General features: G+C 45.9%; 1 protein-coding gene across 2 annotated transcripts in view; it reads right to left on the bottom strand.

The window, feature by feature from the left end:
* Positions 1-3,502: 3,502 nt before the first annotated feature.
* Positions 3,503-23,153, bottom strand: part of CD82 (CD82 molecule) — a 39,277-nt gene continuing 19,626 nt past the window's right edge. For both annotated transcript variants that reach the window (XM_069017180.1, XM_069017182.1), the window contains exons 3-9: positions 17,887-17,959; positions 14,435-14,559; positions 13,199-13,273; positions 8,400-8,507; positions 6,541-6,732; positions 6,169-6,252; positions 3,503-5,661 (exon numbers count right to left, since the gene is read on the bottom strand). In XM_069017180.1, coding sequence (XP_068873281.1) covers positions 5,584-5,661; positions 6,169-6,252; positions 6,541-6,732; positions 8,400-8,507; positions 13,199-13,273; positions 14,435-14,559; positions 17,887-17,959 — 735 coding nt within the window. In that variant the 3' untranslated portion in view covers positions 3,503-5,583. The remainder of the gene's footprint in view (positions 5,662-6,168; positions 6,253-6,540; positions 6,733-8,399; positions 8,508-13,198; positions 13,274-14,434; positions 14,560-17,886; positions 17,960-23,153) is intronic.

Genomic DNA, 23,153 nt, shown 5'->3' with positions numbered 1-23,153 from the left:
TCCTGCAGGAGGCCTAGGTCTGATGCTGGTATAGTTCCTAACCTGGTGAACACTCTCAGAATGAAGAGCAGAATCAGGATAATCCCTGAGCTGCTGCCATTGCTCAAAGGAACATTGTGAAGCAATGGGAATTACTAACATCTGGACCCTATAGGTGGGAAGGAAAACGTTCTCTTGTTTACTTAAGATAGGGCCTGTTGTTGTTATGGAAGTAGGTTTCCATACTTTCTGCTTAACTCTGGATTGTTGAGGACAGAGGAGTTACTCCACGACACCACTCATCAGTGAGAGAGTTACAGCAAAGAAGATGCCAGAGCGAAATTTAATTCAAGTGCATAAAAATACCATCCTTGGAGCCTAAAGTAGGATTTTCCCCCTCAGATTCCATACCTTATAGAGCATCTATGTACTATGTGGGGTATTATCCTTCTCTTAAACCCCTATTTTAAATGGAGGTAATATTTTTTGCCCAGAGAACTGAGAATAACTTCTCTCCAGGTACACAGCATCCAATATTCTTTTAATCCCTCCCCACAAAAGCCAAACAGCACACAAACCCCAGTCAATTGTATTATTAGGAGCACAGAGGAGAGAAAGCAGGAAATTTATACCTGTGTGAAGAAAGAATTCATGGCCAGGGTTACAGAATTTACTTAGGAGAAGGTAATTTCTGATGTTTGGCAGAGAACATTCCTGCCACAAGGCAAACAAGTTGCATGAACTCTGCCAGCACACACCTGCTAGAAACTGTTTACAATGGCTAAAGCACACTTAGTACCTTACTAGCAGCATTTTACTAATAGCTTTGATTCACTAATTGCATATTTTTTGCTAAGGGCCTTTTGCCAGTTTACAAGTGTTTGAAGACTTCCATGCTAGTAGATTTTTACACTGACAAGCTTTTAGTATCAACCTGGTTTAAGATGTCATTCAGAAATCGTGGCTGCTAGCTGAGGTTTAATAAAAGTCCAAGGCTAGAGCAGAGTCTCAGAGGCTAATGGGATAGAGCCAGACCATGAGTAATTGAGGCTATGTTCTCCATTTATGGCATTGAGTGGTAGCATTTGTGGGAATCCCAGGGTCCTTTGGCTTTTCAGCAGTGAGCCCCTGTGGCTGCCTGTTCCTCTTTCCCCAACAACGTCACAGAGGCTGACACCACCACTTGCAGTCTGTCCTTTGGCAGCCAGAAACCAGGCTTTTCTGAAGTCTACCACATTCAGCCCAAATCCTGAACAAAGCTGGCAGGCACCAGCCACACCACCACACATGGGAGAATTACAGGGAAAAGAACAGCTGCCACATGTTAAATTTGAGTACGTGCCATACAGAAAACAAGATGCACTGCAACCTATACACTTACCCATAGTCATGCTAACTAATGCAATTCCTCTTCCCTCTCCAGAAGGAAAAAACACCTCATGGAAAGAATTATAGCAGCTTGTGAGTGCTTCACGATCACACAGAATGAGGAACATCACCAGTTCATTACTAGGGGCCTTGCTTCAGGCCACAGGGCGGTCACAGCTCTACTCTTGCAATATTAATTATTGGCCTGGGACGGCTATAGAGCAGCTTACTGGCTAGCACAAAATGCTTCCATGTGCTGAGCTTCTGCAGAGGCTGGTGCTGTGGGCTTTGCTAGACAAACACTGCAGCTCCCCAGAAGCCTGAGTGCTCGTTTGATTTCTAGTTCCAGCAGCAAACGTTCACCTCTGGAGAGCAGCTGGGAGCCTGGCCCAAGGAGCAGCAGCAGATTTCATGCTCTCTGAAGGTCTGAGGACGTTTTTCCAGGGATCTTTTTTAGATCAGATTTATAAGTATTCAATGCTCTCTCCTTCCCCACAGACTGCCAACTCAAAGGAATTGAGCATGGAGGGAAACGGGAAAAAATGGGGACAAGGAAAGAACCATCATGAGAATTTCCTCATGCTGAACTTCCACAGCTAGGTAGAGCAGAAACACAAGAAAGAAACACAACTCTCACAGCAGTGGAAGACATACAACAAAATATCCAACTGTGTTCTTCTCCAAGAAATGGAAGGGAAAATTATCCCTAAAAATATCAAGCATGTAGCACAAATCGTTTACAAGGAGAATACACTTGTAATTACAAGTTATTTTAGCTACCCTGCTGCCAGGAGTAACTGGGAGCAGAAGGAAACGATCAGTGTCATCTTCTCGTTCCCCTGGGACCAGCCCAGGCTGGGTTTTCTTGGTGGAACACCTCCCTCCAGTGGCCAAAGGCAAGTGATTTCCACAGAGCCCGGGCAGTTAGGGACCTAAGCTGCGGACGAGCAATTGTCCTCACCCTCCCTACTTTCTCCGTCCCGCTCCACAACAGACGGAAACCAGCAGCACCCTTGCCCACCTAGGAGCCATCAGATCAGGGTTGGCAGCTTTGCCAGGAAGTGGAGCTCTGCGAAAGCATCACCAGCTGATTAAAGCAGGGTGCTCCGGGAAACCAACCAGAAAGGAGAGACTCCCTACGACCAAGAACCAAGATCTCAAGGACAGCCTAAAGGATCAAGTTGTACTCACAGCTAGGACTGATCATTGCACCCTACTGTGGCTCTAGGATCCATTTAAGCCCCTCTTGCTCTGCACTCATCTGGTCAGGGTTACTGAAGTCCTGACTTCAAGCAGTTGCCACCAGTGTTTGCTGGTAACACCCCAGTACCTCCTCTGCAAACTTCGTTCTGTTTCTTCAAACACGTATGAGGACTTAGGTCATGCTTATTACTTCCTACAGCAACAGCTGTAAAATTCATTAGCACACTACCTTAGGTTCTTCTAAGCCATTTTAAATGCCCAGGTGCACCAACATGGTGCAGGATCTGAAGGAATTTTGAGATCTAGCTCGTATCCATTTCTCAGCCGCTTAGGTAACAAAAGCAAGAAGATTTATGTATTTGGTCTATCTGCTTCTCAAGAGCTTTTCAGTCAAGACCAGCATGTGGGGACATAAACTACAAAAAATGGCTATCTAGCTTCTTTCTCACAGTGGCAGGGCAGGGGCTGAGGAACCTTTTTTTAAATAGCAGCCTGGAGGCAGAATCCTACTGAAGGTGAGTAGGAAAAAATTATATAGTTAAGCTAGCAAGAGCTGTATGCACAGTGGGCATAGCAGCAAGCTTGTATTTTATCAGAATTAGTCCTCAAGGTTTATGACTGCAGACTGTGCAGGTTTGAAGCAACATCTTCAAACACTTAGCTTAGGAGATAGCAGGTAATTCAAGGAACTACCACTCATCCAGCTCACCATAAGACAAACATACTTCATAAAACAAGACAAAGTTTACTTTAGAATGCAGCCCAGAAAAATTGTCACCTCCCCCTGCTGGGCAGTATCTTCACTGTCCACACTGATCTCACACATGTGCCCAGACCAGCTTTTTGATACCTTGAACAAACAAGATGTCAGTAATCTGCATGTAAAGCAGAAAGGGGTGGAGAGGAAGCAGGGGGAAAACACTTCAATGCACAAGTCATAGGCAGAGATACATATTTTTTAGCAAAGTCTTTATTACAGAAATATTCACCCTCTAGACTTTTATATCTGTACATGCATTTCTTCCAGTAGGAAGATGCTGCTAAAAACAGACAAAAACAAAAAAGGAATTCCCAGAATGGGCTCCTTTTTACTTGCTGCTCAGCATTGGCATCTGTAACTGAACAAGAATCTTACAAATAAGAACGCATTAGAGAATAGACTTTGTGTTACAAAAGCTAGCAAGCTTACTGCTAAGGGTGCCTTCTGCTATAGCAAAGGTCAGCTTGAAGGATCTGTGCAGGAAGGGGCAGATATCTCAAAATTGCAAAGCCTTATCAGACCTCCATAAAAACCACTCACCCAGTCATAGCTACTCTCCCCAGTCACTGCTCTCTCCAAAGATGAGGACAGAGCAGGAACCCACTGCTGGGGCCCTGATCCCCTGCACCAACCTTTCTTCCCAGAAGGAAAACCAAGTAAGTACTGAAACCATCCCTTGGAACTGCTATGAGTGTTATTACTACCTGCCCCACCCCTGACCAGAGACAGTCCTGGAACCACCTCTGTAAGGCAAAGGCTCTCTCACCAAGTACCTTGTAACAGGTCCCTGGCAAGGACCACCCACTTCTCTCCCATACAGCTTCCTGATGTCAGGGTGATTGTACCATGTGTAACAGCAGGAAATCTGCTGTGCCTCAGACACCTCCAAGAGTGAGGATTTGCACCCAGCTCTCTTATGTAAGCAGTTGGGGCAGTGTTTCATGTGCATTTCCTACTTTCTACTGGTCTACACCACTCCTTGCTGCTGGCCACTGGTTGAATAGAGCAAACGGCCCAGCCATTAGCACAGAAACCTGCAGCCTGCCCAACTGCAGAACCTGCTACTTCTCTGCTGCAGTGCTGGCACTTGAGGCAGAACTCAGGACGCAGCCATGGCTCCAGACCACAGTGGAGTCAGAAAAATGGACAACTGAAATAAAAGCAATTTGTCTTTACATCCAAACTACACAACCTATACTGGGCACTGATAGCAGTTATATTTCTAATATACAGCATCAACAATCCAGTCAGATCCCTCCATACTCATATCTAAACCCACAGCTAACAAATTTTATGTTCATGAAGGAGCAGGGGAAGAATCAAATTAATTGCAACCTCTATAAAGTTGGCAACCCGAGAATGCAACCAGCAGACCCAGCCTGGGGCTGAGTCCACACTATGCAGCAGTCTCTGATGTACCTCCATGCTGACAGGAGCCAGCAAAGCAGAGCTAGGGGAGAGGAAAAGGTAAACAGGCAAATGGGAGAAACATGTAAGTGTCAAATCCAAAACCCAAGGGATCCCTTCCAGCAGTAGCTGAGCATCACCACCACAATCTGCCACGTCACACTAGGAATAAATAGGCAGGCTTGGCTCCCTCCCAGTGGCTTCTCATCACGCTCAAAGGGAAGAGCTCCACTGAAGGCAAGGCATAGCTGACTCCAGAAACGGGAGAAGCGAGTGTGACAGTAGCACTCTGTATTTCAGATGGGAACCTAGGCTGGAAGATGCATAGGAGGAGCTGAATCAGGTTAACTGCAGGGGACAAGAAGGTCTATAAAGCATGACTAGTTATCACCACAAGTCAGTGAAGCAAGTGAAGCTACCAAAGCACTGGAATCTCAGCAGAATTCCTGGCTCATGGGACTTCAGGGGGGAGGTGAAAAGATGTGCAGGAGAAGAGCAAGGGGGGAGAAATATTGTTGTATGTTAGGCCCAGTGGGTTGTAGAATTAAGATATGAATAGTATTGTTTAACATGGAGCAGGCAGCAAAAGCATTGTCCCCTCAGGTTAATCGGTGTCTCATGTGATATGAGACAGTTTAAGTTCTGCTTCTTGAAGTAGAAACAATCCAGAGGCAGGATGCAGGTGGCCCAGGGGCCCTATTGCCAGAAGATCAGGCTGTGTTGCAGCTCTAACAGTTCTTAGCAGAGTGGTATCAGAAATGGGATGTCACAGGAATAATGGTCAATGGTTGGACAGTCTGGGTATGAGGCAGGAATGTTCTGTTTGCTCCTTTCTCTGTGGTGCTGTAGCTCTGGAGCCAGCCAACTCAAGACTTGGGCACTTTGGTGTAGTCTTCGCTGTGTATGTTCTTGCAAAGCGAAATGGACAGTATCATCCCCAGCAGCTGGAATAAGTATGAAGAATGGGAACAAAATCAGCAACCAGACAGGTAAGGTGGGAAGAACGGGTGGTACAGGGGAGCAGAATACAGTGAACATCTTTTAATGACACCACACAGGTGAACAGAGTTAGTCTGCAACACAAGGCAAATGCAGTAATTGGAATGACAAAAATTTGGGCTTCATAAAAATGTGACTTCATCTGCAATCTATGTTATGGGCTTTTTAAGGCAACAAGTGGGATTTCACTAACGTGGGATTTTGCTTGCCTTGGTATTCTGGTTACAGAATTGCCAAGAGTCAGATACAGCAGGAGGAACCACAAGCTTGTCTGCTTTGTTTGATTTTTAATCCAATCAATAAAAGCAGAGTTCAAAGGTCCAGGCAGACACAACCAAGAGCTAGAACTGCGCTGCCATTAAACCAGGTGTCAATCACTTGAGAAAACAGCTTTGCCTTTAAAAGGGTCTCCATGATAAGACTGTATAGGTTCATGTCAGGAAGTGACTTACCTCTACAACAGCAACACCAGTGCAAACTCCAAGAATGATACCAAGGTTGTCCTTCAGCCACTGCTCTACACCATCCATGCATCCCTATAGAGAAAACACGGCCAAAAAGAAGAGGCATGATTCCAAATATCTCAAAACTGAAAATCTGTAACATATCTTTGCAAACAGGAATTATCCCAGTTACATGCTATACCATGTTTCATGGAAGTTTTGCAGAAAAGGGCAGGATCCCTGTCACTCTGCCCTTCTTGCCCCAAATTCCCCAGGTACTTCAAGCAATAAGGACGAGAAAGAAGTGCTCTAAATTTTCAGGGGAGCAAAGACAAGGCAGCTTCAGTGGAAGCTTCACAGGGCCCAGACATGCTCACTCACCTGCTCATGAACAGGCCAGTCAGCATATGTTGCAGTGCCATTGACAGGGTCATCCAGAACACAGAAACCTCTTCCTTCCACTAAGTCCTTAGATCTATTGGAGCAGGAGCACGGATACTCAGTATTGCTTTTGTTCCTAAGAATCTCATTATTTTCCCATTCCTTTGCTCCAGTCCAGCCACAGCAGGCAATCTAATAATGGGAAAGAAGTCATTACAGTGTTACACTTTGCACTGGTAAGATAGCTGCACGTGAAAATAAGCAGTCAGAAGTACTCAGGAGCTCTCTGTGAAACAACAGTCAGGCCACACATTTTGCACAAATTAGCTGCACTAAACACCACCCCGGTTACCTATGTATAGAGCTGTCCAGAAGACAGGGACATAATTTCCTACTAAAGAGTCACTCTGCTAGCAAAACAAGAGTTAAAGGGCCCCGGGTCTCAGCTGTGGCCCCGGAGACAGCAGCAGCCACCGCACGGTGGCGTTCCCATGCCACCAAGCCCCAGCACATCACTGCACGCCAGTGCCCGCCTGGATGTACTACGGACCAGCTGGAGCACGGGATGGGGAAAACTTTCCATCCAAAGAAACACTTACATTCCTACAGAGCCACGTGATAAAACCTTATTTGCTGGAGGGGAAAGCACATGGAGAAGTCTAGCAAGGAGTAAGATCTTAAGCATGGATCCCAGTGCTTGCCCAGTGGTACAGAGCAGAAAGGCTGTCAATGTCGAGGAAGAAGTTTAGGGAAAATCCTCTTCTGCTCAGAAGGGAAAAGTAATGTTTCTGTTACAATAGACATGAGATACAAACAGCTGAAAACTCACACCAGGACAAGCATTTGGTTTCCAAAAGAGTGTTGTTAAAACCCAGCCTCCAGAAGGAACTACCTCTCCCTCGCGAGAAGTTTGGACTTTAACTCCAAGACTGGTTTACAGAACCCCACCCTCTTTCAAATGCTAACTCCAATGTGTGAGACGACATAGACCCCTAACACTCGACTTCTCCATCTCTGCAAAACATTTTTCTTCTGTTCCTACATAAAAGAAGGGCTCAAGCACAAGCCTCTCTCCACAGTAGACTGAGGCTTCTCTTGAGTTCACTAACAAGGAGTTGCAACTACAACAACAAAACACATAAATCATTCTCCAAGGAGGAGAAATACTGCAGGTCAGTGTTTTGCAGACCAAAGAACAGACAGAAGACAAATGCTGTTACTTGTACTTACTACACATCAGTCCCATGTTGGGTATGTATTTAACCACAACAGCCAGCCAGCTCTCAAGCTTGTGGTTTGGCAGTAAACAGCTGTCATGACTCCAGAGTGCTTGAATATTCTCTAGCTGCTCAAGTGCTGACCCTGATGCTAAAACAGAAACCATGGGCAGTTGGATGGCTCCCAAGAATGCTGATACTTGCAGAAGAACCATCACAATAAGCAAGCAACATGTACCAAGTAGTAAGGCAAGTGGTGCTGCTGACTTGCCCGGTAATAAACTAGGGACTTTTTGCTACAAAAATCATGTGAAAAATGTTTTTCACACATGTTAGTATTCAGGAGGCCCAGCAGAACAAAGAGAAGTGTTGGAGTACCACTTGACAGATTGGATACATTAGGCCATGCAGCCAACACTAGCTAGTTCTAACACGCAGCATGCAGGAATGGTTCAGGGTCTGACAAAGAAGCAGCAAGCCAGACCATTTTCTAGTCTGCAGGCACCAAACCTCACAGGCCACTTTGTAGATCAGCCAGATCAACGTGCAATAGTTGTTTCTCTGTCCTCAGCCTAGCTTTAAAGGCCATTGCCTGCACTGACAAATAGCATCATCTACCTCTTGCTGCCCCCCAGGACTCACCTGCATCTGCACATAGTCCCACGCATCTTGCAAGTTCCTCTTATCTTCATTCAAAGGGTCATAATCTTTAATCAGATCCACAACTATGTCGGACAACTCAACCTTCAGCTGGCAAGAAAAAAAGAGGCAGGAGAGTTAGATTACCAATTCTTGTAGCCTTTTCTTCAGTGTTTCAGATACATATATAAAGCTACAGTCACTCATAAAAGTTGACTGCAAAAAGTTAACAAGTACAGGTAAGGACAGCAGCTTTGTTGCTGCAACAGCCAAAGCACCAGCAAGTGTCTGGGCACAGGGAAAGGGTACAAACCTGATGAGCAATAAGGAAACAGAACTGGGTATGGTTATGCTGCTAAGACACAGGCTGAATGACTAACTGCCCACCCCAGATAAGACAGATGTGCAAAGTAAGTGCAAGCTGAAGGACAACATTGCCTTAAGGACTCACAGGTCATGTGTTTCTAACCTCATACTGCAGGCAAGACCTTGGTCCAGAATCTCAGCCACTGCAGTTCATCTCCCCTGCTCAGGGAAGCAGTGAGCCACTCTGCTCCTGAATGCAGATGGGTTTTCTGATATACAGCTGGTGGAAACTTGCCTTTTTCACAAGGTGTTGATCTACCTCTCCCCAAACTCCCACAACTGCTGTTTCTATATTAGGACAGGAATTATTACAACTACCTAAACTGCTCATTAACAGTCTTATCGCAACATTCGGTGTATCAAATCATCCCTTCACCACCATTCCTTCTCCAGAGGTATTTACAACACTCTTCAGTTTGATGAGAAGTGCAAGCTACCACCTGGCAGACTTCTTCACCTTTTTCCTTCCCACCTCCTTCTGAAGCTCTTCTTAACCAGCCTGTACATGAGGACTGCTAAGGACAGACCCAGATTCACAAGAGGTTGGAAAAAAGTGTCATTAGACTGCCTGAGGGATAGGATAGAGTTATATCAACCTAAGCACTACGATGTTCCCATACCACATGTTACCTTTTTGACTGTGGTGCTACAGCATATTTCAAATCAGTGGAAATGGGTTTTCTCTTTTCTTCTACTATCAAGCATTTTCAATGATCACGACAAATACCAGGACACTCAGTAAGAGGATGCACTGCCTACTTTTGAGAGAAGCTTCTCTACATCAGCAACTCTTCTTCCTTGGAAAACTGCAGCTCAGTTCACTGGGATCAGCTATGTCAGGCCAGACAGATGGGAGCTGCATGATCTTTCTTCTCATGATGTCTAGCTCTTCCCCTTTTAATTACTTCACTTCCCTTTTTCCTTCCCTTCAAATCAAGGCAACCTGACCTGGTTCTCACTAATGAGATTGGCCTTGGCTGCTGCCATAAGCCTTATCAGTTACTGAACCTCTGAGTTGCCACCCTGACCCCTCCTGCACACTGCTGCTCCACATGCAGAGGGAGGCAAGGAGAGCTGGGTTGGTTCTCCTACCCCGGTCCATCTAGCCCCTTAGCTATTGGGTCAGATGGAGCCTAGTGTCACTTCTGCAAGAATCCCAGAACCCCACCACAAGCAAAGACAGGACCTGAACCTGATGCCCTCAATCACAGCTACATAGGGAAGCTGTGCGTCTGCTCTGCCCTTACTCTTACAAAAGAACAGGCAAGAAGTCTTGCAAACAGCTCTTGTTTCAAAAAGTGAGGCACTTCAAATTAAAGAAAAAAATCAGGCATTCCTAGGTGTTTCAGCAAGCAATCTGAGAGAGGGGGAATGTTATGCAAACAATGGCACAGCTCTGGAGAGCACACACACAGGCAGCTTGCTTGTGGGTTTAACCGGCAGAGCAGCCCAAAGGGAAAACACAAGCACCTGCAGCTGTTCACCCTTAAGCACCTGGCAGAGGAAAACTGAAGAGCAACAACCTAGAGAGGCACAGGGAACCCTTGGGCTTTCAACATCCTCACCATCTTCACCCACTTAAAGCTATCAGGATTCAGTACTGTGTGAGACATGAATGCCTCAGGAAATGGCTACTACCATTGCTTTCAGGGCTTCCTGCTCCTTCCCAGCTCTAGCAAGCCCACTGTCAGAAAGGCACAATGTCACCACCTCAAAGCAGGGGCACCTAGATCCTAGGCACCAAAGGCACAGCTCACTGACAAAAAGCAGCAAGGCTGTCAGTCTCCCCATCACATGGGCTACTGAAGCAGGGGATGGGGAAGGCTGAACGCCAGAGGCAAGAGCAGACCTTTGATCACAGAATGGATTGCGCAGGCTTCTTCCCCTATTAGACACTGTCAGTCATCTATCCTGTCCCTGTCCGACACAAGCTAGATCCATCTCTCAGCATTTATTAGCATCTAGGCTGCACAAAAAACTAGGCTCAAAAAACCAGGAGGGACCTCTCCTCTGCCTTGTCACTTCAGATTCTGAAACTCATGCATAGTCCATAGCCCCAGACAAGTCACTGCATGCAATCACACAGGCCTGTTTGCTGCAAACAATAGCTAGCAAGTAGGGCTATTCCCAAAACACCACTGTTCTCCTTTACTCAAGGCACTTAGAGCCAAGCTGCACAGACCTGTGTGAACTAGGCCAAGAGAGAACTTGCCCAGGCTCTGTTTAGGGGCTTGTGAGTAGGTGAGTATCAACATTCAGTTCAGGAAGTAGAATATCATTTGCGACATTTATGATGTTACTATTTTGTTGTCCATAAAAAAAACCCACCCCACAGTTTCAGTCACCAACAAATGTAGGAAAAAGAATGTTGCATCAACATCCTCCCAGAAGTACTGGGCAATTCCAGTCTGAAGGGGCATTCCTCTAACAATGCCCATGGGAGAGGCAAAGCAGCAGCCTCCCTGTCAGAGGCCCAGCCTTTTACAGTTACACTAACTCTATTTCAGTATACTTTCATATTTCAGTGTGGGGGAGGATTTTGACACCCAAAAGGAACAGATATGCCAACAATAACATCAAGTGAATCCATACAAATAAATACTTCAGTTACAAGTGAAGGAGCGAGTATCACCTTGCTACATTCTGGATCTGAAATCCTTTCCTTCACTCCTGCTATTCCTTGTTTTATATCTAACCAAGTTCCTGAAGTCAGAAAGAAGTAACACAAAGAACACAATAGTTATCTAGGGACTGGCTGTTGAGCAGTTTCAGTGTGCCTCACTATGCTCCAAGCTGCCCTGGGATGACGTACAGCCAGCGAAGCAGAGCAACTCACACAGCAGCACTGAAGCGCAGCCCCAAACCACTGTGCTGGAGGTTTCAGCCAAGACCTTCCTCAAACAGTTTTTCTTAGTGCTCTAGGCAGGTACTTTGGAGGATCCCTGAAACAGAATGGCTCTAGAAGAGCTTTTCCATTAATTTTGTACATTAGGGACTGAACAGGAGCACCTGTTCAAAGCCCAGCTTCCCTGCCCATTCTCCCAGACCTGTACAAGTGATGATCTCAGTCACTCTGTCTCCAACAGCTGTGCAGAACAACCCCCAGCACTTTTAAACTCTCCCTGGTCTGACTGAGGTTTAAATGAAGAGCTATAGCTTAAAAGTTGGAGTTTTCTAGAGTAGATTGGCAGCTGGAGGAGAAATGCTAACAGAGATACAGAATTTCCTGATCTGAAGTCACATTTCCCCATTGCAGGGGAATGCCCATCCCCCCACCTCCACATCTGCATTAGTCAGAGCTGTGCGTTGAGAATCATCTTTACACACCAGTTTTAGTCACTGTTTTAGTTTCTCCCTCAGCTTCTGCCATCCCAGAGAGCAAGCTACGGTCACACCACATTTGGCAAGGAACCCAGCCAACAGCTGCTCACAGTCACCACAGTACAAAGCTCAGATCAGATCTGCTGGTGGCACGTACATCCCCCTGCCCCTAAACTTCTCCACCAGGCCCATCCATAACTTCCTCAACCATTCTGCTTTCTGTAAGCATCTAGCTAAAGGGTTGACTTAGGAGAGGCAAGCACAGCCAAACAGTGGTATAGATATACAGTTATGTAGCGAAGGACAGCGTTACCCACAACTGGTATCAGAAGCCAATAGTGACCCCACAGCTATAACTTGTTCCCACTGCATAAATGTGGCTCCCAGTTTAGCTGTCAAGTAGCTGAAGGCCTGACCAGGCACTGCCTTGGCTAGGAAACCTGTAGCCAGGATGGATTGTTGCAATGCACTTAGGTAGCTCAAAAATTATTCCCTTTTACACTACAGAGCATGTTGGAGCTCTAAAAGCACACACTGTGAAACTGCCTTCCTGACAAAGGGATCCACTTCAAAATATTCAACCACTTGGCTTTAAGCTCCAGCTGTAGAACAGGAACCGCCAGATACCTGGGTTTGCTCCTGGGGAAAGAGGACAGCTCTTCCAAGAAGAGTTCTACACACTGATACAGAAAGACTGAAAGGACAGAACAAGGAGGAAGACCAGTCAAAAAAGCGCTCAGGCTGGTAACTCCTCAAGGCACCAGTGATGGCAACATGGTAGTAACCACTGCTACTACATGCCCAAATAACTGTCTACAGCAGGACCAAGAGGACGTGTGGTCTAAAGCATTCCAGGACTTTTTTTTTCCCCACTGTTCCCACTAACCAAAAATAAAGCCTGCATACCAAATAAAGTTTCATAATCCTTGAGAAAGCAGCACTATTGAGGCAGATACAGAAAAATCAAACAGCAAAGCTATTAAGCTGGGGTAGAGAAAAGGAGAGTCCAGTTATGCCTGCTAACAGTACAGCCCAGTTTGGAAGAAAGAATTTCTAGATGTCACCCCTCTCCCAAGCCAAGACCAAGGAAAAGACACACAGTAATAAGGACTTACCGTTTCTCTCTGGAAGTAGATGACCAGTGCAGCAGCAATCTGAGTTAAGAGGATTAACATGAGGCAGGTGAAGTACTGGAAACAAAAAACAATAGGTGAGCACTATCAGTCTTTAGAAAGGTCTGTACATAAAAGTTAATAAAATTTCATATACAAGAGAAATCACAACATTGAGCTAACACCTCTTTGCCCGCAGACAAACTCTGCTATCAACAATGCTTTTCCAGGAAAAGGCTTAAGTACAAGCACCAACATCAGACAAGTGCAGTTCAGCACTTCTCCCATCAGGCCAACAGAAAGGCTTCAGGAGGGAAAGGGTTTACAAGCACTCTCTACATGTGTCACTCCAGCTAGGACTCTCTCTCCCACATCCAACTCCATTCCCAGACCATTGTGGCCTCAGTCAATCAGTTGGACTCTGCCTACCCAAGCCTCAACAGAAAGAAAAAAAGAGTCAATTTTACAAACCTCATTTTAAATTTTTTTAAAAATCAATTACCTTTTTAAAAAATTCTATTTAATTTATTTGAGGATCTAAATTTAAGATCCAGCAGCAAACTTCTGAGGTTACTTTTAAGTGGTGGCAGTTACTATTGTTAGACTAGGAGACGCTCCTACCACGCTCCTAATACCAGGAAACACAATGTGTGCCATGCTTGGTTTCCAATACAGACGTGCTCTGAATACACCAGAGTCAAGTAGCAGGCTGAGGTGTATGAAGCTGGTATCATCTCACCCATCATGGACAGAAAACTTCCTAGAGATTAACTGTTTGAAGAGAGGTCCTGACACACAGGACATTCCTAGTTGGGTCTCTCTTGACTTTTGCACTTTCCACAGATCTAACACAGCAGGACACTGTCACTCTTCCTCTTGTCTTTCACTGCCCTTGGAACTTGCTCTTCCACCATTGAGAGCACAGTGCCAACTGGGAAGTCAGGGTGAGGGGGACAGGGTACACTTCTCAGCTGGCAGTCCTCAACCCCCTGTGTGCAGAAAGTGTCAGTGACCCTCCCTCATTCAGAGTTACAATCTCATCATCAGTAATGCCTGACGAGCTCTGCTACAGTCTGCTGACTGCTGGAGAACTTAATGTGTGCAAATTAAGAACTAGATCCAAGTTGACCTAGCAGAAATAACATCCCCAGGAGACTAAAGCCCCCACCTACAATCCAACAGATATTTTGCAGGAGAGGTATTAAAGGTTGGCTCTAAAAGAGGCATGAATACTCTCACCAGACCCAAGAGACATCGGATTTCATTGACTGCGCCAAGACAGCCCAGGAACCCCATCAGCATGGTGAGCGCCCCAACACCGATGAGGATGCATGCACCAGTCTTCAGGGAGGGAGATGACATTTCTGTAGGAGCCAGGAGAGAGAACAACATCAGCTACTGACAAAAAATACATCTGCCATCACCATTTATAGAACTGCCTCCATATCTATGGATAATGGTCTTTGTCTGCTACAAAGAGACTACATAGAGGTGTGCCAAACGTGGCTGTCTTTTGATTAAGGTAGACTTAAAAGCCATCCTGCAGGTCTCCAGAGTCTGGAAGACTCAAGGTCACTCCAAACAAATGGACCTTGTTTGGAGAAAGTTTTTTCCTTACTGGAATTTTACTCCCTCATGAATGTACTTTGAGTAAGATAAAAGATGATCTACTCCACAACTACTATTTGCTTCAATTCCCTTTGCTATCTTCAGAGAAGCTTTGTTGCAAGTCTTACACCCCCTTTTTGGACAGTCTTTTCATTTTTAATACAATATTTCTTGTTGTAGCCATCCTGTTTTCACTTAGCCACTTACAGTTAACACAGGGACACACTAACTCTGTGGAGTGAAACATGAAGCAAGCTACAGCTAGTGTCGAGCACAGATGATGTGACAGGTTACTTAGCAAGTCAGTGCTGAATGGCTTGTAGCCAGGCACTTACCACAGGCTGTTGCAGCACCTGTGCACAGCACCCTGCAAACAGATGCTATTCCAGGATCAAAACAGATATAATGCTCAAATTAGCTACTTTTACAAATCCTCTTAGCTATCCCCCACTATTGTTTGTAATGTCTGCACCTTTTAATGCTCAACAGTTTTTCAACCAAGTTTAGGTCAGACTATTTCAGACATGCTGGTGCTGTCAGCCCTCTCCCCTTAGCACTTAGTACTGCAAGCAACAGAAGAAAAACCCTTACATTTGAGTTGGTCAGCAGACTATTTCTTGCAGAATAGGATTGGAGAGAGCAATCATTACAGCATAAAATTTGAAGAGATACTCTGTCTAGAAACAGTAACTAGGAACCTTATTTATCATTAGGAGACATAGGGAAATCTGCAAGCTGCAGAGTGTAGGGGAATTCTGTACATCCAGTGATTAATAAAAATAACATTCTTAGACCTCAGCATTTAGTTTCCTGAACTAAAGAAGTCCCAGGAGGCAAGCTTCCTCTGAGCTCCTCCTGAAATATGTTAAAGGAGGATAATCAAGTCCAGGCTGATGCTTTCCCCCCAAATATATATTTCCTCCTGCTTGTGATACCTGGCACAAGCCACCAGCTTCCCAACTTTTTTCCCCAAAATATGCTGAACAGAGGAAAGTTCAGTTATGGAGAAATGAAGCAGATCCATTTGCCACACAGATCACTTCAGCCTTGATTAATTTCCAGGCCAGATTCTCCCTGGCTGGACATATGCCACAAACCCCAGGATCCTGCTCCCTCACCAGTTCTGTGACTCTTGCTGCGCAGGTTACGTGCTGATACTGCAAAGCATTTACTGAAGCAGCAGCCTTACAGGAGTGGCCTTCACAAATCTACCCTATTCCCTCCCTCAAAATCAGCTCAGCTATCACACAAGTCAGTGTTCAAGTGCCCGGGCTGCAGCACCTCCACAGTGCTAGAAAGCAGTTGCTTCATCAAATTCCCATTAGAAGAAAGAAAAAGGTATTTCCAACTCAAAAGCCCCTTGGAGAACTGACAGTGTCAGGGGACAGGAGCCACACTTGCAGTTCTCATCTGCAATAGTCTTGTCTTGCAAGAGAAGGCTCTGAGGGCGTTCAACTCCTGCTTGTTTGCTGTCACTCCGTGTTTTTCCCTGCGCTGGGCAGGCAGCCAAGCAAGTACAACAGGCTCCTTTGGCAGCAGCTGGAGTGCCCTCCCTGATGCCTAGGTTACTAAAGCAGAGGGAAAGAGGGGCAAGGCATGGGAAAGGAAGTGAGGGGGCAGGGAGAGAGCTGATACTGGAAATCTCCAGGAAGGAAACTAAATCCTTAAATGCTCTGTTAGCAGAGATTCGGAGTAAATGGGAAGAAACGGAGCCAAGTTTAGGGACTTCTCCCTCCACAAGTGGCTGCAACACCCATCAACCTGAGGGAATCAGCTGCTGACACACTGGTACTAAGCCCACCTCAGACTGCAAAGGGGTACTGCAAACAGCCAGGCCACAACAGGCTCCTTTTAGCCTCCATGTATTGAAAGTTGTTTCTGCTCATGCCCCCACTTTATTAACCAACACCCTTGTTGTGCTTCTTGACCTTCTAGTGCTGTAGGAGCAAGCCAGATGCCACAGCACAAAAGCAGAGTAAGGAGCAGTATCTGCATGTGTGGTATTAGCAGGGGTGTCTTCACCACCCAGCACCTTCCAAACCAGGCCAGGGTGCTCAGCAGGCCTTGGGAGATAAAGCTCTTTGCAGAATCATTGTAGTTGGGAACAGGGCTACGAATGCCAGTACTGTTCATTCCCCATATGCAGGCAGCCCTCCTGCACTGTCTGAGGCTGCTGCCCAACTCAGCAATTCTGGAGGTAGTGACAACAAGTAACCAGAGCCACCAAGCAGAAAAGTTTGAAGTGTTTCTAGGAAAAAGCTCAAAGGAAGAGGATCTTGTGAAAGACAGAGCTGAGATACTCATTTGGTGAAAGGCCACTTACAGTCCTGTGAAGACCAGACTCTGCTAAGACAGCTTAGTTTTTTGGTTTTTGCAGAAAGCAGACCCTCTGTTAAGACTCAAGTCAAAGTTTGTGGCTGACTTGCACAACACAGAACAGCTCTGATGCCCACGGTAAGTCTCATCAAGTGTATACAAGAGTATGTTTTAGAAGTCAAAGCACTAAAGACTTCACACAGCCACACCCCCCAAACTGGCATCCTCCACTGCTTAGGAACAAACACAGCATCTACTTTCAATGTACATAAAGCACCAATAAAACCAGGTACTTACTTTCTTTGGCATTTAAAACATTCAAATTGAAATAGATCATTACAGAAAGAAAGCAGTGGAAGCATGGAGGACTCGCACAGCAAAACTGTGTTAAGGCATTGGGGGCCTTTGCACGTGATGGTAATAAGGAAACCATTGTGGAAACACAGAGCATGCAGTGAAAATAGGATGAAATATTAGCCCGTGTTCAAGACAAAATATCTGGATTGTTGGTTGAAGAGGCAATGGTCTCACTCAGTCTGGCCCTGGCATTTCAATCCACAAGACTAAGAGGAATGCTGTGTCTCCATGATTGTTATCAGGAACACAGTGAAAGGGAGCAATCTCATCTCGCTAAACACCATGTTACTGCTCAGGCCACAGACCATGCACAAAAGTATTGCTATTCCTGACTACACCATGGTCAAACACAGCCCCCCAGAGTAGAGCCAACTCAGAAAAAGAAGGAAGATGAAGAAACGCAGTCTTACGTAGAACCGCAATGAAACTGGTTTTGTCGGCCAGGATCCATATTCCAAACCCCAGGATCACAGCACCCAGAATCTGAAAGAGCAAGAACAAAACATACACGGTTTTGTGTAAGTTATAAGCTTAGATAAATAAGAGGAGGCAGTCACTATTATCAATACTTCCAGACTAAAAACAATCATTCCTTTGCTGTTCCCACCCATCTCCCCTATGGTACTCCTCCCAGAGTAAACAGGATTAGCACAACTCCAGGAAGAATGCCTCAGGCAACTGCACAGGAGCCCCAGGATCTGCTTGGCAGTTTTTCACACAGTATTTTCATAGCACATGATGTTGTATAGGAGGACCATTCAAAACAGTCTGAGGAAGAGACACCCTCCTGCTAGAACATTGTTGTCAGAAGCAAAAGGTAAGTGCACTGCTTCTGTGAAGAACCAAGACAAGACAAACACATATGATTTTCAATATTTTTTTTAATAGACAAACCCGTGACTCTAAGGGCCAGGCTGGAAGATAGCTGACAAAGGATTAGATATCTGGCACCAGGAACCTCTCCAGGCAGGAAATCTTTGGCTTGTCAGGCTCTGTTACGATGTTATGGCCTCAAACCAAGAAGACAAAAATCCAGCAGCAGATTCCCCTGAGCAAAGTGCTTCACCCCTTCCAAAGCCAAGCTTAGGCATTTTGGATTGGCTGCTACTTTGTGCCAGAATACCTCAGCCCCCCAAGCCAACACATCTGAGCCCCAACAGAGTCAACAGTTATGAAACATTAGCCGTGGCCTCTGCCTTGCTCACCACACAGCCTTATCTAGGGCAAGGATTAGTAGAGCAATATGCCCCTGTGAGGACTCAGCTGAATCCAGACACTGAATTCAGTAGTCAAGCAACACACTCGTTTTCCCATCTCACTTAGAAAGGTGGGGGCAAGCATGTTCTGTTTTAGCCTTCAAGTATCAGCAAGTCTTCAGGTTTGATAAGAACCTGAAACTTGCGCTGTTCAGCCAACTAGGACTGGAAAACACGTGTGCAAAGGTCTAAAACAGGCTTTGAAGAAACAAGGAGCAGACAAGAACTGCAAGCGAACTCCAAGAAGCTGTTCTCACATCAGCAGGATTTCAAGATAGGATGAAGTGAAATAAAGTAACAGGGCCAAAGAGAGATTGCAATTCTGTGCTTCACCAGATAATGTTCTAACACTTGGGAGACAAGGAAAATGCCAAACCACCACCTGAAGCAAGCTGGCAGAGGGTTATATGGACAGGCATTGGCTCCACATTTTGAAAGCTTACACTAGGCTTCAACTCCTCATACAAAGAAGCTTTTCTGAACAAAGATAAAGCCACAGCCTGATATAAGCTGCTTGCAAGCTGTCTCATCTTGGCAGAAGGTGCAACACGTAGTCAGCTCTGGGGACAGCTTTAGAAAGTCATCAAGCAAGTTCCCACCTATGAAGAGCACACTGACTCAGCTTCAGAAAGCATGTAGCTGTTGTATCCCAGAAAAAAAGAATTCCCCCTTGTCTTTTGTCCCAACATGCCGCACCCGCAACGCTCAGTCTGCTGATCAAGCTAGAAAGGCCCCTTGAACATGCAACAACCAGGACACCTAAAAACTTTCTCTCAAACTTGGTGCTATCAAGAACTGCTGAACTGACAGTTTAAGGCAGTCTCACATTTAAACTATGGTTTTAATAAACATTTGCCTTAAAGATGCAAACCGGGCTATATGCGACATCCCTTTTGGTTCACTGACCCTGAAATGTCACCTAAGTTTTGCTGTTGCTGACAAAACACAGAAGGGCTGCTGAGCAGAGTTCCTGGGAAGTTATTTGTTATGAGATGCTCAGACTATCCAAGGCCTGTTTTCACTCTGATCCTTGCTTCAGTCCACAACTTGTGCATATGCCAGGAGCTGCTGCAGAAAACACTACAAGGGGAAGGCAGGGAGACAATAACTACAGGGAGAAAACACTGTCCCATTAACAAAGGTATATTTACTTCCTAGGAGGATAGTATCTCTGCTCAGCATCTTCAGGAGTGTGCATCGCATAGCAAGGATGCTTCTGCTACTGGCTTGGCTTCAGACCCTCCATAGAAGAAATCACATCTGCTTTCCATGGAGTTTAATTCCTCTGTTCCACTGCTGTAAACTTCTGAAATGGGGAACACATGCCTCCCCTCCTCCCTGGGGGGGTGGAGGTTTCACCCCCAGTTTCAGCAAAATCTCCTTCTACACCCAAGCCAGAAGGATGCAGATCCCTCAAGACAGGGTCAGCAGTTTCCCACAGAGAGCTAGCCAAGAGGGGCTTGGAAAAACTAAGCTGTGATAGAGCTGACTCATCTTTCTGGAAAGAACAGCTGGGGGTTCCCAGCTGTCCTTGCCCAGCACTGCTTTCCTTCATGCTCAAATTGTGTGACGTAACACTGAGACTGGCACAGGGACCAACAGAAAGGCTCTTGCTTTAGGTAGTAGCCTTCTGCTGCATTTACTGAAGGGTTAGAAGTAGGACAGACAGATATATTCCAAACAAATACTTTCCAGAGACTGTTAAACTTGTCTCACAGACCTGTTTTTCCTTTAAGGAGAAGCATGTGCTGCAGCACATGTCTGCTAGCCAAGAAGGTAGACATGTTAAATTCTGATTAGGAAACTAAGATTATACTCCAAACTTATCTGGTATCTTTTCTAGCAAGCAGGCAGGCAATCCAAGTAACCTTCTTCCCTTTAACCAAAGCAGGTCAAACCCTTCCCTGAAGTTAAGGCTCCAAGACTGCAAAATACCACTAAGTCCCCGAACTACTTCAGCTACAGCAAGAGACCCTCTCACAGACCTCAAGCTGTAGAGAAGTGCTATTTTAATGACTAACTTCTAAAAAGAGTCACCAGCATGTCTCTAAAGGCTTCAATCACCAGCAAGGCTGAAGAGCACACTTTAGCCAGCAAGGTACAATTTGGCCTGCACAAGGTACAATCACATAGGCTCAGCTCAAGGTCAGAGCAGACACAGGGCTCTGTCAGTAGCATAGTGCTCACCTTTGCACAAGCACTCTCCTCACCAAAGCTCAGCAGCTTCAGGAAATCAGCACAAGGCATTCAAAACCTGTCTGTGCTGACAGCTCACAGCAACTCAATACAAGCAGTTTCTCTGCTAGACTAATATTGCTTTACCACACTGTACAAGCTCAAGAATCACCAACTACCCTCCCCAATTCAGACCTTGAACAACAACAATGGAAAAAGGTCTCAGGTCAACTACTTCCTATGAGAGGGAGGGAGTAATGTATGCTACCTTCCTCAACATTTGGCACATGCAAAAAGCCTGACATCAGTCAAGGCAGAAGCACACTGAAAATCTTCACTCTAGAGAGTTATCAAGCTCAGCCAGAATGCAGTGACTTTGAAGACCTCACTGTGACAGAGCAGTCCGAGGGGAAGACAGTGCCTGTGCTGCACAGCAGGGTTAAAGAGCTCATTTAAAGCAGCTTCTCCCTTCAGTCAGCACAGACCTTCTCACAACACATCCTACCCTACAGTTCTTGCTCTCCAGGCCCAGCTCAGTGAATCAGATCAGCTTTCCACAAGCTGGAGGGGGTCTGGGTGCTACACCAGAGGAGCTGGCTTGGAGCAGGGTGTGCACAAGACAAAGAACAGCTACTTCCAATCACTTGCCACCCAGACAGGAGCTCTCAAACATCTCCAGGACCCAGAGATGGATTCAGTGCCTGCCATCCCCACAGTCTTGCAAAATATAGGAAAGTGCAGTGCGGATGTGGGTCAGCCCAACAAAGCAGTTCAACTCTGCCTCTCGAGAGCACATCCATCCCCACAGGCTGCCTGCAACCATGCCTGGCTCAGCAGAGCCGGGAGAGACAGCCAATGTGGAACAGAGATGTCACAATGACCATTGACAGCATACAGCAGAAACAGTGACAGTGTTGTATGGTACTGTAGTATTTCAGGCTGTCATCTTCCTCCTTTCCTACATGCTAGGCTGGCTTTCTTGGAGAGAACTTTCTCTATGCAGGGATTAGCTAATGGACTCAGACTGAGGTTTGGGCATAAAGGAATACCAGACAGTGCCCAGCTACTGGGCTTCAGCAAGACTCAAACACTGTCTTAACAAATACAGCTCCCAGGGTAGACTGGTTGTTATATGCTGCTTAAAATTTATCACTTCAACAGAGGAGAGAGACTGGATGCTGATCTCTGTAGAGGAGTCCTGCACTAGTAGGAGAACAGGTTTGGACTCAGATGATTTTTCCTATCTTTAAAGTGGACTAAATCATACTCAGAAAGACCTAGTGGCACTTGAAATACCTCTCCCTCCCAAGAGCCTTCCCCATGGATGCTCTGAACACCTCTGGCTTCAGACCATAAGACCACAGTTAACGACGCTTAGGATGGAAGTAAACACAGAGAGCAAAGAGTGAGCACAGTAAGCCAAGGGAAACCAGATCCAGATGTGCCTCAAGTTCATCCTGTGTGCTACCAGCACAGTGCAGCCATGCAGGAAGCAGGAGTGAAGCTGTGTGCAGGGACAGAGACCAGAAAGCAGTGCTCACCTTATCATGATTTACTTCCCTCCCTCCTCTTCCAGCCTGACCCTTCCTTTTCCTTACACACTGCACAAAGGATAACGATATCAGACAGGCTATTTTCTTGCTGACGTGGAAAGCTGAAACCTTGCACTTCCCCACTACACCATTCCACTGCAGGAAGGCATCACCAACAGTACCATCACCATCCACAGGTCACACAATATCTAAGCATCAGAAAGACACATGCAAGAATATGTGTGGCCCTCCCAGACCCAACCTGTTCCAAAAGGAGTTCACCTTTTGCTAAGCCTCACACTTGAAAATGACTGCAGCCAGTGGGCTGTTTTATTTCCCCAGACAAGCCTGTCCCAGTCTCCCCCACCTCCCAACTCCATTTCAAACAGGAGACTTGGACTAATTCATCTTGTTACAAATCAAAACCAGCCGTTGGGACTCAAACAAAATTAGAGTTGTTCTTTGAAGCCTGCCTGGCCTATTTAGGAGGGCACTGCCATTACTTGGCAGGCTTTGTAGCTTTGTTGCTCAGGGACAGTTCAGCTGCTGCTCCAGATGTGTCAGAGAAAGTAGTTACAACAACTCTCCTCCCAGAAAGAACCCGTAACTCCTGCTTTCTCCTCCCAGCACAGGGAGGGAGCTGTTTGCACTGGAGGCAGCAGGTGGGTACTGGGAGTGGAGCTGCTTGGCTTACCTGAGACACACACAGCAGCT

This window comes from Aphelocoma coerulescens, chromosome 5 (assembly GCF_041296385.1).
Source record: "Aphelocoma coerulescens isolate FSJ_1873_10779 chromosome 5, UR_Acoe_1.0, whole genome shotgun sequence".
Taxonomy (NCBI): Eukaryota; Metazoa; Chordata; class Aves; order Passeriformes; family Corvidae; genus Aphelocoma; species Aphelocoma coerulescens.
Note: the sequence above shows the minus strand (reverse complement) of the source record. Positions and strands in the feature narration are given on the sequence as shown.